We start from the raw sequence: 13010 nt of genomic DNA, 5'->3' as shown, positions 1-13010 counted from the left end.
AAGGTTTCACTAATGCCATTTTCCAGAGTGAGGGGTAGGACCCAGTCATAATAGATGCATTGAATATATGGGTGGCGGTCGGCAGAATCACATCTATTATTTTATACAGGAGAGTGATATTTATATTGTCTACACCTTGGGCTTTAGATTTCATACATCGCAGCGTCTTCATTACGTCAGTCGGGTTAATGTATTTAAAGAAGAATTTATCCCATACAGGTTGGGGGCAAGATCTGAGAAATTCAAGAGTCTCTTTTTTATGTAATGGTTCAGGTGGAGCAGTGACGAAATGTTCATTTAGGCTATTGAGTGACAAGTTGATGTTATCTACCCGAGGCTTTGCTTTTGTTAGACCCAGGTTATTAAGGTTACGCCACAATTCTTTCGCACTGACCGAAGGTATAATAAGGGAATGTGCATGGCGTAATTTAGCATTTCTTACTGCTTGATTACATTTATTTCTTAAAACTTTGTAAGTATTAAAATCTAATTCGTCCTTGCTCCGTCTGTATTTACGATAAGCAGTGTCTCTGTCTGTCATGAGTAATTTTATGGCATCGCACATCCAAGGCGCAGGGCGTCTACCAACTCGTCTGGTTTTCAAGGGTGCGTGTTTATCGTATAACTGGATTACTAGGTCGTTAAATTTTTCGATTTTGTCGTCAATGTCTGGTAAATTCCACACTTCAGTCCAAGGCAGGCTAAGTGCATCGTTGATTAATTTATCATGCTCAATATGCTTCAAGTCACGGTATGATGTGATGTGAGGTTTATATTTTGGACAATACAAGGAATATTCTAGAAAGATTATGTCGTGTGCTGAGATACCCGGCGCTGGTAGTTGTCCATTCGTTAATGCTAACTGAGGATTAGTCGTGGCAATAATGTCAAGAAGTGTCTCCGATTCCTGGGTGTGGTGGGTAGCTGCGGAAGGAAGGATGGATATATTGTAAGACTCAAACATGTTCTTAAGTTGAACTGTAGCGTAATTACTTGAATTTAATAAGTTTGTATTGAAATCGCCTAAAATAACAGTATGGTCATAGTGAGGCACAAGATTAAGCAAAGGTGTTTCAAGATCACTTAAGAATCCTGAAGGACGAAACTGGTAATTGGAATTAGATGCAATAGTTTATAGTGAGATAATAGTACGCACAAAAGAACTGAAGCCTCTATCGAAATGAACAGCCATCATTTTCAAAAATGTGTTTAAATATCCATATTATGATTATTTTTCAATTTAACTTCATTCTCTATATTGTACACTAATGTGCTGTAGACAGTATAATATACACTGCATAATGAATATGTTCGCATGGATAACTTAGTTCGTGAGTAAAAATACTTATCGTTAATACTGTACTGTATTTTGATTAAAGAAGAACCTAATGAAAATTATCAAACTCAAAATTGCGATATTTCCTAGTTTACGTAAATGGATGAACTACTCTTCTTCCCTCCTATACCTAGTAAAGTGATTTGTTTGTATTTTACGCCAGTATCATTGAACTCCAGCCGTGGAAGGGGATAGCAAGCGGTATTTCCGGTTCTCAACCGTTAATCCAGAGGTATAACCAGGTTAATATTAAAAATGTTAGTAAAAATAAAATGATGCCTCTGTAAATATACTGTATATACAATCATGTATTTCTGCATTTGTTTGTGTTGCCAAGGAACGTATGTTTAGTCAACTTTCCTTGCGTGAATAAACTCTTTTCACAAATAATATTCTGACTGCCTCCGTGGTCTGTTGGTCAGCATGCTGGCTTCCAGATCAGGAGGTCCCGGATTCGATTCCCGGGCTAGGCTCTCGGTGAATTTTTCTTGAAGAAGAGGAATTCCCTTGGTGTCTAGAGTCTGGAAATTTGTATGAATGTGATTGTGAGTGTGCCGGGTTAATATAAATTAACCAATCATCACAATATAAAAGTACATCAGGACTGTCGCTGGGCAGTAACCTGAACACACCTTTCAGCGTCACATTGTTGACAAGTAACTCCATCTGTTAGCACGTCCGTAAAGCATCTAATAGGTGCTATAGAGTTACCAACAACGAAAAAAAAAATTAATAAAATAATATTCTCATGCGTTTTACTGTATAACGTGTTGCATTTTACTGCCATATGAAATATGAAACAGCCAAAATACGAGTATCTGAAATACCTGAAATCTGTGTGGATAATCAGAGAAAAGTTGAAAGACACATATCTTGATACAAGTCTGATATTTAGTTGTCCTATTTTTGTTTGTCATACGAGCAACTTCATGTTGGTGGAATTACTCTTCTCTCAATGTTAATCGTTTTAATAGTGAATTCAAGTCATATAAGTAAATAGTCTACCTCATTCTTATCCTTGGTTGTCTGTACCTGACTTTTGTTCGTCCTTGACTTTGTGATTAAGTTTTTCATTTCACAGCCGTGAATGTTTGGACTAACAGATTCCATTTTCAGGGAAATAATATTATCATAAACATCGAATTACAAACTGATCCCAAAAATTGTTTGACTCAAGTTAAATTGGATGGACAAACACGAATATTTAGGCAGGCAGTAATGGCACTCACCTGCAGCACCCTCTTCGAGAGCCCCGTCTTCTGCGCCAGCTGTTTCAGATCTTTGGCATCGGGGTTCTGATTTATGGCGAAGTAGGACTTCATGGTTCGAAGCTGGTGGTGTTTGAATGACGTACGCATACGTTTTGTACGCTGCTGCTGCCCGTTGCCCGGCGACGACACCGATGCGTCATAGGCCAGCGATTCCATAGACGAGGATAACTCGCCCGGATGCAGCATTTCTGTTGGACACATTCGCTGGATTACTAGATATTCTCATACTAATGCACAACTGTACTTATTAGCATGATTATGAATGACTAATCTATCTCTTACATTTTAACAACTTCAATTAAATAGTCTCACTAGTTGAGTACCTAAATAGGTAGACCCTCTACCTCAGTACTGGGTTACTGCATGCTAAGAATCTTCTCACCATTTTGTCTATTAAAGAATCTGCGTCAAGGCTATGGATCGGTGAAAATAACGAAAAAAAATATTTAAAAACGTAAATTTTGTTTTTAACTCTAGAAAATAAAATAATGTTTCAGTTTGCTAAATATGTGCTTATTTTGGCTCCTTTGACAATTTAAAGTTCCTCAGGACGAATTTAAAGGGACCAGCGAGTGCATGGAGCTTCAGCTCTTTAAACTCACACTCAACTGTCATTCTGATAAACTTTGTTCTTCATTCTAACTAATTTTCCTTTTTATTCAGTTCATATTTCGCGATGTTATGTAGGACAAAAATGTGTGAGGTGGATCTGTATAGGAAGGATATCGATGTATGTATTTTATTTTAGTTGGTTATTTAACGACGCTGTATCAACTACTAGGTAATTTAGCGTCGATGAGATTGGTAATAGCGAGATGATATTTGGCGAGATGAGGCCGAGGATTCGCCAGAGATTACCTTGTCTTCACATTACTGTTGGGGAAAACCTCGGAAAAAACCCAACCAGGTAATCAGCCCAAGCGGAGATCGAACCCGCGCCCGAACGCAACTTCAGACCGGCAGGCAAGCGCCTTAACCGACTGAGCCACGCAGGTGGCACTCGATGGTATGTATCATATACAGTACATGCTATATTTCGATACCCGTTTTCTCAAACATTTTGTAACATTCAAAATGCTCTAATGAATGCAGTTTTTTTTCCAATCTCAGTGAAATTTTGTAATTTTGTCGTGTAAACTGACACATGTGTTTTCCTCTGCTATTGAAAGCATTGAAATCACCATGTGTTGAGTATGTGATCAGCTTTAAAATTTTGAAATATTAACAACTAAAAGGGTAAATATTTTTTTCTCAAAAAGTATTTGGAAAAACATGAAAAGCATGTTTCACATTTTACGCACATCTATCAGGAATAAATTAAATATAAATTTAAAGAAAAACTATGTAAACTTTGAAAATTGGGACAATTATAATTCAAATAGAAAATTATAAAAACAAATATTAATAATTGAACTAATTCGAATATCAAAGTGAAAATTTGTGTATGGCATGTCCACATTGTAAGAAATATGTGGTAAAAGTTTCAGATTAATTAGTGTAAAAGTGTAGAAGTTAGAAATTTCACAGGTCCATATCACTGATTCCTGATTCCCCACAGAAAACTGCATTAGATTAGTTTATTTTTTTGTTACGCGGCCTCTGAGAGCTGATGTCGCCATTGTTTTTGTATACAAGACATCGTAGGCTGTTACGGAGCGAGGGGCATTGAGGGGATCAAAGCATTCGTGGAGGTAGTTGACGCACTCTGCTAGTTCCTAGAAACAACACCGGTCAATTTACAACGGACGGGTAGTAGTATTATAATAGCGGCATTGATTAACTACTTAAGCGAATAAAACGCTATTCCCTGTTTCAGATCTAAAATGGTTTGGCCTTAAGAAGCTTTCTCGTGCCACTCGGTCTGTTGCTACAATTTCACATAGCTTTGCCTGGATAAAACGCCGAGATTAATCTCTTTCAGTTGCTCGGAAAAATATTCAATTTTGCTATTAAATACCCTATTAGGTATTAAGACAGTAATTTTACGAATATACAGAGTGTACCAGATGTAAACCGACAAATTTTACAAGGGTATTTGGGAGATCATTATAAACAAAAAGTTCATATATACAATTCGCCTTTACATTCCTTATTGCATTACCATCGATATTACTACCATAACGTTGTTTAAAATGTCCATCTCCTACATCTAAACATGCTTCTAAGCATTGTTCCATCGATAGCATCCACTGAATATCGACGAGTTCACTTAACAGTAACATAATTTATATGTTAAATATCAATTGCTCTCGTGTTTCCAGTTTGCTATTCCAGTATACTCTTGGCTTTAAATAACCTCACAGAAACAAATCTAGTGGGGAGTAGTCAGGTGACCAAACAGGCCATGACACTGGTCCACCTCTTCCTATCCAGCGATATGGAAAATGCTCGTTGAGCGATTTCCGCATTTGACCTGACATCAATAGATGTGGTTCAGTAAGTGAGAGTCTAGCTCCACTATCTTCACCACTATGTTAGCACTGTCTATCACAGTGACGTCATAACTCCAGTGTGTTTGTTCGAACAAAGTGGTGAAATTCAAAACAGTGCAGTGTCGGATTGATAAGGACACTAATATAAAGTTTTCATTGCTCCATACTCAAAGTATGTAGGTTCATAATTATATCGATAAAAAGCCGAATTGACTCATAGTATATATCATTGGTCGTCACGAGTCAACCCCTTCATACACAAGCAGGGCGGAGAGGTAAAACATGATCTCCTTTCCCTTAGCCATCACTTGTCTATTCAACGTTAAGCAGTTTGGGTATCCTCCTCATCCCATCTTCCCCATTGCTGTGTATTGCAGGCTGCATTTTATATTGCGTAATCTTTACCGACCTGGTTGAGCTATATGAACATTTTTTCTTAGATTGACTTCCGCAATTTGTCGGTTTACATCAGGAAATTCTATATATGATAATGCTTAAATTATTTCTATCTTCAGCAGTTTTTATTCATATATTTTATTTTTAGAACTCACTTAATGAGTCTCCCATCTGAAAATACAACAAAAATTCCACATACGAGTACGTGCGACTGAGGGCTTGTGTGTGTGTACGTGCGTGCTCGTGCAACTTCTTTTAATGAGTTGGCAGCGATTTAAGTAAAACACATTCTTTCTAACATCATTTCATTGTTTCCATTTTGCACCGCCATCGCGCTAGGCTTATAAGCAAGGAAGCACGGATTCAAATCCCGGTATACCCTCTGTAAATTTGTAACTTGTGTTGGGTAAGCCCATGTTCCAGGCAACACAGGGGTTTTTTCCGGATACTACGATTCCCCAGTGATACTCCATCATCATCATCATCATCATCATCATCATCATGAATGTAATGTAGATCCACCGCCTGTGATGCACTCTAAAGAGTAGTTAATGAACTAAGTTGTCTACGGTTCTCGGGACTAGCAATATCTATGAGCCACGCTGCCAAGGTCGTAGTGCGTTTTCGTCCAAGAGGGCCCATACACTAGCTAGCCTGAGCTGCAAACATGCATTTTTTTTGGCTGTATTTTATTTTTTTCATTATGATACCTTTTCAAGGATTTTTTCAACTTCATTATTTTCACTCCTTCTCGTGCACAATCATGGAAACCAAGCGTAGCTCACCATCTATAGCCTGACTGTAAGCTTTAAAAACACAGGAATATATTCAAAAAAGGATATAATTGGCAACGGTGGCAGATTTCGACAACCTGTAGGCCTAAGTATTGTATGCAAACAATATATGTATTCAAGTACAAATGTCTGTTGTAATGTAAACTGTACGTATTACTATAATAACTGATGATACTACTATTTCTTTAATCACAGGGATCTAAACATACTTGTAAGTGAATCATTTCTATATCAATCAGAAGCAAAAACATGGTTTAATGCAAATGGTCTAGTTTTGAACGAAAGTAAAACTAAATCATTCATCTTTTCTTTACCATCTTGTAATGAAAATAGATATTTTAATATATTAGGCATTGTAATTGGCATGAAACTTACTCGGGAATACCATACTGAACACGTCTGTGGAAAATTGTCTAAAACTTCGTTTTATTGAGAAGCATGAAAGTTTTTTCCTCTTTAAATTAGGCCTATATCAAGACAGCATACTTCGCATATTTTAATAGCATTATAACATATGGAATTTTCTTTGGGGGAACAATAGGCTACTCAAAACAGTGTTTAAGCTACAGAAGAAAGCTATAAGGATCATCACCAATTCCTGTTTAAACGAACATTGCCGTACTCTGTGTAAGGGAGAAAACATTATAACTGTATGTGCATGTTATGAGGGGTGACTTTAACAATTATTATAACACATATTTAAAGATTTGTTTAATATGCCTCATCACAGATTGACCAAGACTAAAGACAACTTTGAAATTATGATTTTAAGAGTATCTAATAAAATTCCCCATTAGGCCTATTTGTTTTATATGAACACGGGTGAATTTAAAATAATTGTCTCTGGTTAGCCCATAGATAAGTCTTTTTAACATATTATTGAATTTTTAATACTAATTTGCAAATTTTAATATACATTTATTTGTAATATTTATTTTGGACTAAGTCTAAAACACTTTGTGTGCAATGACTGTAGATAGGTAGAATAGAAATACGCCTACGTAGTATTAACTTTGTAATGGAGCATGCTGAATTACTGAATAAAAACGCGCGTAGCTCAGGCAGCTGACAGACTTTAATAAAGGTGTCAATTTCCGGTAAATCTGTCGGAGCTGTTTCCCCAAGTGTGCAGTAAACAGCCCGCTTCACCGTAGTTTACCAACATGGTTCATTTATTTCCGTTTTAATTGAAGCGCATTTTGTCTTAGTTTATTAGAACGCGCAAATACCAAATCCACACAATTTAATTGATTGTTAATTCAGTTCGCTGGCCAGTATTGTATTACCCAATAATGAAATATAAAATTGCCTTCATTACAGCACATGTTTGTTAGTTAAACATTCTGACAGAGAAGGATTGCACGTTTGCCGGGCACGAGGTCGGACATAATCTGAGTTCACGGATAAATGGCAAAAGAAAAATTTATTTTGTATATTTAAATGCGTTATGGTTGTTTATATATTGATGTCTGTAAGTCTGTGATGAATATTGTGACCATGATAATTCAAACAGTTGCCTAATTAAGTAAACATTTTCTACCTAGATATTTAATAGCTATATTTACTGCGAACGAAGTGGCAAATTGGCTAAAAGAACAGCGTCCAGCAAGAACAATTTTACATTTTAAAATGTCCACTATTTCATGCAAAAACTAAATAAGAAATGCAAATAATATTCACCTGAACTTGATAAATAATAATAATGACTCCATCATCTTATTACACCTACATTTTATTATAACACAATTTACGTCCAACCGTGCTAGTTTTTTTTTTTTTTTTTTTTTTTTTTTTTTTTTTAATTCCATAGACTATCAACGCCGAGAGAATACGTTCGGGTGCACTTGTGGAAATGAATAAACAGTTAAATATCTATTTGATTGTCCGTTGTTCAGACAAGATTTTTCCTTGACACACTTAAAGCAATGTAACATTACTTACCAGAAACCATTGTTCAATACACCGTGCCCCTTTCAAACCTCCCTCATTTTAATTAAATAATTGCTAACAAAGAATGCGGAATTATGAAATGAGACTGGTATTAAAAGAAAGAGAAACTCAAAGAATTTTCATTGTCACACACTAATACACCTCTACATGTGCGCCATTGGAAGCACGAACAATATAAAGTCTGTATTCGATTTTGTTCCACGTTCTGTCCAACATGTCCATTGATACTGTTGCAATTGTGTAATGGATACGGGTTCGTAAATCTTGAAGATCTTGCACTGGAGTCGCAAACACACGGTCTTTTACATAGCCCCAGATAAATAATTCCAGTGGAGTGTTGTCTGGCGAACGTGGTGGTCACCAAATTGGTCCGCCGCGTCCAATCCAGTGATCTGGGAAGGCTTCTGTGAGGGAATTCCGAACATCCAGGCTCCAGTGTCGGGGGGGGGGGGCTCCGTCTTCTTAAAAGATTACTTGAGGTTACAGATCAGTTACCACCTGGTGATACAAGAACTGTTCCAACACGTCTTGGTATACCGGGCCAGTTATTGACTCCTCATGGAAGAAGAGTGGATCGATAATCCTGTTCATCAGGCCGCACTAAACGTTTACTTTTGGGATATCCCGGGCATGTTAACGGTATACGTGTGGATTTTGTGTACTCCAGATCCTTACATTGTGCCGATCGACAGATCCTGATACATGAAACGTTGCTCGTCTGAAAACAAGACGTTTCCAGGAAATTGAGGGTCCCTGTCAATACGATCCAGCATTTCAAGAGCGAATGTCCGTCGTCGTGGCCTGTCATCTGGTTTTAATTGCTGAATAATTTGCACCTTGTAGGGGTACAAACGAAGTTGCTTATGAAGCACTCGATGCACAGTTAATTTCGGCACATTGAACTGCCGGGATGCAAGGCGAATTGATTTTTTAGGACTTCACTGAAATCCTGCTCTAATTTCTTGAATCTTCTCTTCTGAGACACGTCGACGAGAACCTTCGGATTGTTTATTCACACTTCCAGTCGCCAGAAACTTCTCACACGATGCCTTAATGGTTTTTCTATCACGTACATTTCCTTCATATTCTCTCTGGTAATTTCTTTGCACTGTAATTATTGATTTCGTTTTTGCATACCAGAAAACAGTTTGTGCGCGTTGCTGCGGAGTCGCCATTAAGTTTTATGCCATTGTTGCCCAACATGTGGCAGATGAATTACTTCAAACGAATGAAATAACAGTTATAATTTATCTTTATTTTAATACCAGTCTCATTGCATAATTTCGCATACTTTCTTAGCAATGATTAATTAAAATATGGGCGGTTTGAAAGGGACACGGCGTATATTTATCAGATTATGCTGTCAAATGATTTTCGTTAATTTGTCGTTTTAGAGATGGTGTTCAAACTGCCGTCCATTGAAGGCATTGCACAACTGGTACCTTCGTACTATGGAGTGTCTGCAACGCTAAAAAAGGCCAACATTGTCTCTAATGACATGTGCAACTTCAACAACGCTATCAACTAAGTCTTCTGCCGTATCGATCGGTGTCTCATACACAAAACGTTTCACGTCTCCCCACAATCCAGTGGGGTTAGGTCCAGTGATCGAGGTGGCCACAGTACCGGCCCACTCCTGCCAATCCAACGATCGGGGAATGTAGCATTTAGGTGGTTCCTGACATGACGATCAAAGTGTGGAGGGGCACCGTCATGCTGAAACCATATTCGTTCTCTGATGTTCAATGGGATATTTTCTAAAAGTTCTGGTAGGACGTCGCATAGAAAAACAAAATAATAATCACCACGAAGACTGTTAGGCAACAGATAAAGCTCTACAAGATGGTCGTGCACAAACAGAACTAACCAGTGTGTGTTGTGACGGAAGTCAAGTCATCTATTCTTCAGGCCATCTAGCGTCAAAACGGCGCATCTGCTAAAGTTTTGTCACTTAAAACAGATGTTTGTTTTTACCTCCTCTATCATCCCTGAAACGTTGTAAACGTTATTTTCTAACAACCTGTATATTTGTTTACAGTACAATGCAATGTTGTCATCTGGCATTCCATATTGTGAACAGACATTCTGCATAGTATATAACGAGTTTTCTCAATTTTCCATTCTTGTAAACTTTAACCCATTTGTAAATAAAAGAGAGAGGCTGAAATTCTCAATACTTGACTGACATTATGTGACTGTAAGATAAATTAATTACGTAAGTGCCAAAATTAATTGACTGAACTAAATAAGTAAATGTTTAATTTAAAATTGAAAAGAATGTGGCCTAGATTTTATGATTATTGCACTCCTGGCATGAAATGAACAGTATGAAGAAGCATTATTGGATACAGCAGAGACATTAAAAAGGTTCTCTAAAAAGTAAGAGTTGTGCAGAACAACAGGAAAAACTAATTCAAATATAACTGCAAGAGTTACCTAACAGGAAACAATAATTCATTTCTGGTAAAGTGTTGTGAACTGGAAGGATATTAACATATAAATTAAAGTTCTTTCAAGAGGAAACAATGTCATACAGCATGCAACGTGCGATAAACAAGTGGATGAAGTAAAATGTTTCAGACATTAAAACCGGAAACTGAAAAGTCCTTTGATCTGATAAGATTAGGAGCTCTGGTACAAAAATACTATATAACCATGCTGTTTCAACCAAATACCTCAACAATATTCCTCATTTGAGCATATATTTTACACAATTGTACCACCTTTGTTACACTTCAGTTAGGATAGAAGAAGACGTAATCCGTCGAAAGAGCTTTTATATGCTTATAAACCTTAATAAAACTGTTAAAATTGGTTATAGCCTACTTGAAGCAATGAAACGTTCAATATTATAATTACACAATAAAACATTAACGGCTGAAACGAAAAGTTCAATGTCATAATTAGGCTACATAATAAGAAATTAAGGGCTGAAAAACAAAATGTATTAAACTTTAGGAGAGTTTCAAAATTCGAATTATTATTGACATGTAAGTTGCAATGAAATCACCTGTAAATGGTTAGTTAGGCCTACATGCAATGTCTATACACCATTAACAATAATTTATATTCTTATGCTTACATATTTAGCAATCATCCATATGACAAATATCACATAATTACTACAAATGTAGGCCTATATATTTGGGGTAGCAATTATTTCAGCTGTGTAATTTATAATAGTTGAACAAGTTTTCACGAGCTCATGTTGTTGGTTAAAGTGGATATATTATTTTTATCTCGCTTTTAAACATTTTCTTGGTATCTCCCGTCAATATCAAAATACTCTTAAAATCGTATATGGAAATAGTGATTTTACATTTCTGCTACCGGATATTACTAGCCTATATTAACTGCAGAGCCAATTTTTATATAGGCTAAGGTAATGTTCGGGCAGTTTCTTTAACTATTTTAGTTCTTTTCAGATCCCATCATTTCTACACTGTTCTGTCTTAATGTACAGTGTGTATAGTTTAAATACGTGACTCAGTGAATTAAAAGTTAAACACAAAACGAAATCAAGGAGCCATTTTAAAATTCCTTTCTCATCTTTATTGAAAGCTATAATATATAATCCAACGACTCTCTAAAGAGATTCTTGTAGAGATAGTTTTATTTCTTTAGACTACAAATAATTATATTGCCTTTCTTGTTCATTTATTGTAATTTGGTTTTCGTCAAGGGAAAAAAATATATATATTTTTTAAATTATCTCTTTATCATAGTTATTTTACTAGAAATAAGCATTGTATAAATATACCACAGTTCAGGTTAAGACAATAAATAAGACACCAGCGTACCTCAGGGCGTAGTACGTTTGCCTACTGATCCGGAGTTGCGCTCGGGCGTGCGTTCGATTCCCGCTTGGGCTGGTTACCGGGTGGTATTTTCAGAGATTTTCCCCAACCGTAAAGCGAATGTCAGATAATATATGGCGAATATTCGGTCTCATCTCGCTATCACTAATTCCATCGACGCTAAATAACTTAGTAGTTGATACAGAGTCTAAATAACCAAATAAAAAAGAAAGCAAATAGTCATAATTACATATTTACAGGTTAAATTCTTCAACAATTTTCCGCAAACTGTAAGAGAAATACTTTTATACACATTTTGTAAAATCATTTCCAAAGAGTTAAAAACGAAAAGCTTCTTATGCTATAAATTAATTTTTGTTATGTAAGTTTCCAGCCACTGAATGTCTTTGAAATTTCAAATTGTAATATTTTTATGTAGGCCTATCATTGGACAATGATAATACCTGTTTCTTATCCATGTAGGCCTAATTGATTGTCAGAAATAAACATTATGGTAATAATAATTAATAATAATAGTCTAATAATATAATAATAATATATAATAATAACATTAATAATAATATATGTCTGTAAGTGAACAAATTTATTATAACGATTTCATGGAATCAAGCGAAACAATCGAATGTGTAACCTAAGTAACTAAATTAATTAATAGGTGATAAATAATTGAATGAATATATAGATATGTGAGAAAGTTAAAGAATATGTAGGTAAATAAATAAATAAATAATAAATAAATAAATAAGTAAATGAATAAGTAAATAAATAAATAAATAAGTAGATAAATAAATAAATAAATTAATTAATTAAATAAATAGGGGAATAAGTAAAGGGATAAAATATACGAAGAAATAAATAAATGAATACATGGGAAAATAAGTAGGCCTACTAAGTGAAAGAGTAAATAGGTGACTAAGTAAATGCAAAATAGGAACAAGTAACAAAATTGATGAATATTGAAGTAAGTAATAAATAGGTGAATAGGTAATTAAAGAAATAGATGTGTGAATAAG

At 35.6% G+C, this 13010-nt stretch overlaps 2 protein-coding genes across 9 annotated transcripts in view; one reads left to right on the top strand and one right to left on the bottom strand.

Annotated features, from left to right (window-relative positions):
* The window catches only part of LOC138694527 (uncharacterized), a 431371-nt gene that overhangs the window by 191573 nt on the left and 226788 nt on the right, over positions 1-13010 (top strand). The window lies entirely within an intron of this gene.
* The window catches only part of LOC138694526 (LIM/homeobox protein Lhx9-like), a 196121-nt gene that overhangs the window by 12389 nt on the left and 170722 nt on the right, over positions 1-13010 (bottom strand). For all 3 annotated transcript variants that reach the window (XM_069818336.1, XM_069818335.1, XM_069818337.1), the window contains exon 4: positions 2566-2795. In XM_069818336.1, the coding sequence (XP_069674437.1) occupies positions 2566-2795 (230 nt within the window). The remainder of the gene's footprint in view (positions 1-2565; positions 2796-13010) is intronic.

Source organism: Periplaneta americana, chromosome 2, assembly GCF_040183065.1.
Source record: "Periplaneta americana isolate PAMFEO1 chromosome 2, P.americana_PAMFEO1_priV1, whole genome shotgun sequence".
NCBI lineage: Eukaryota > Metazoa > Arthropoda > Insecta > Blattodea > Blattidae > Periplaneta > Periplaneta americana.
Note: the sequence above shows the minus strand (reverse complement) of the source record. Positions and strands in the feature narration are given on the sequence as shown.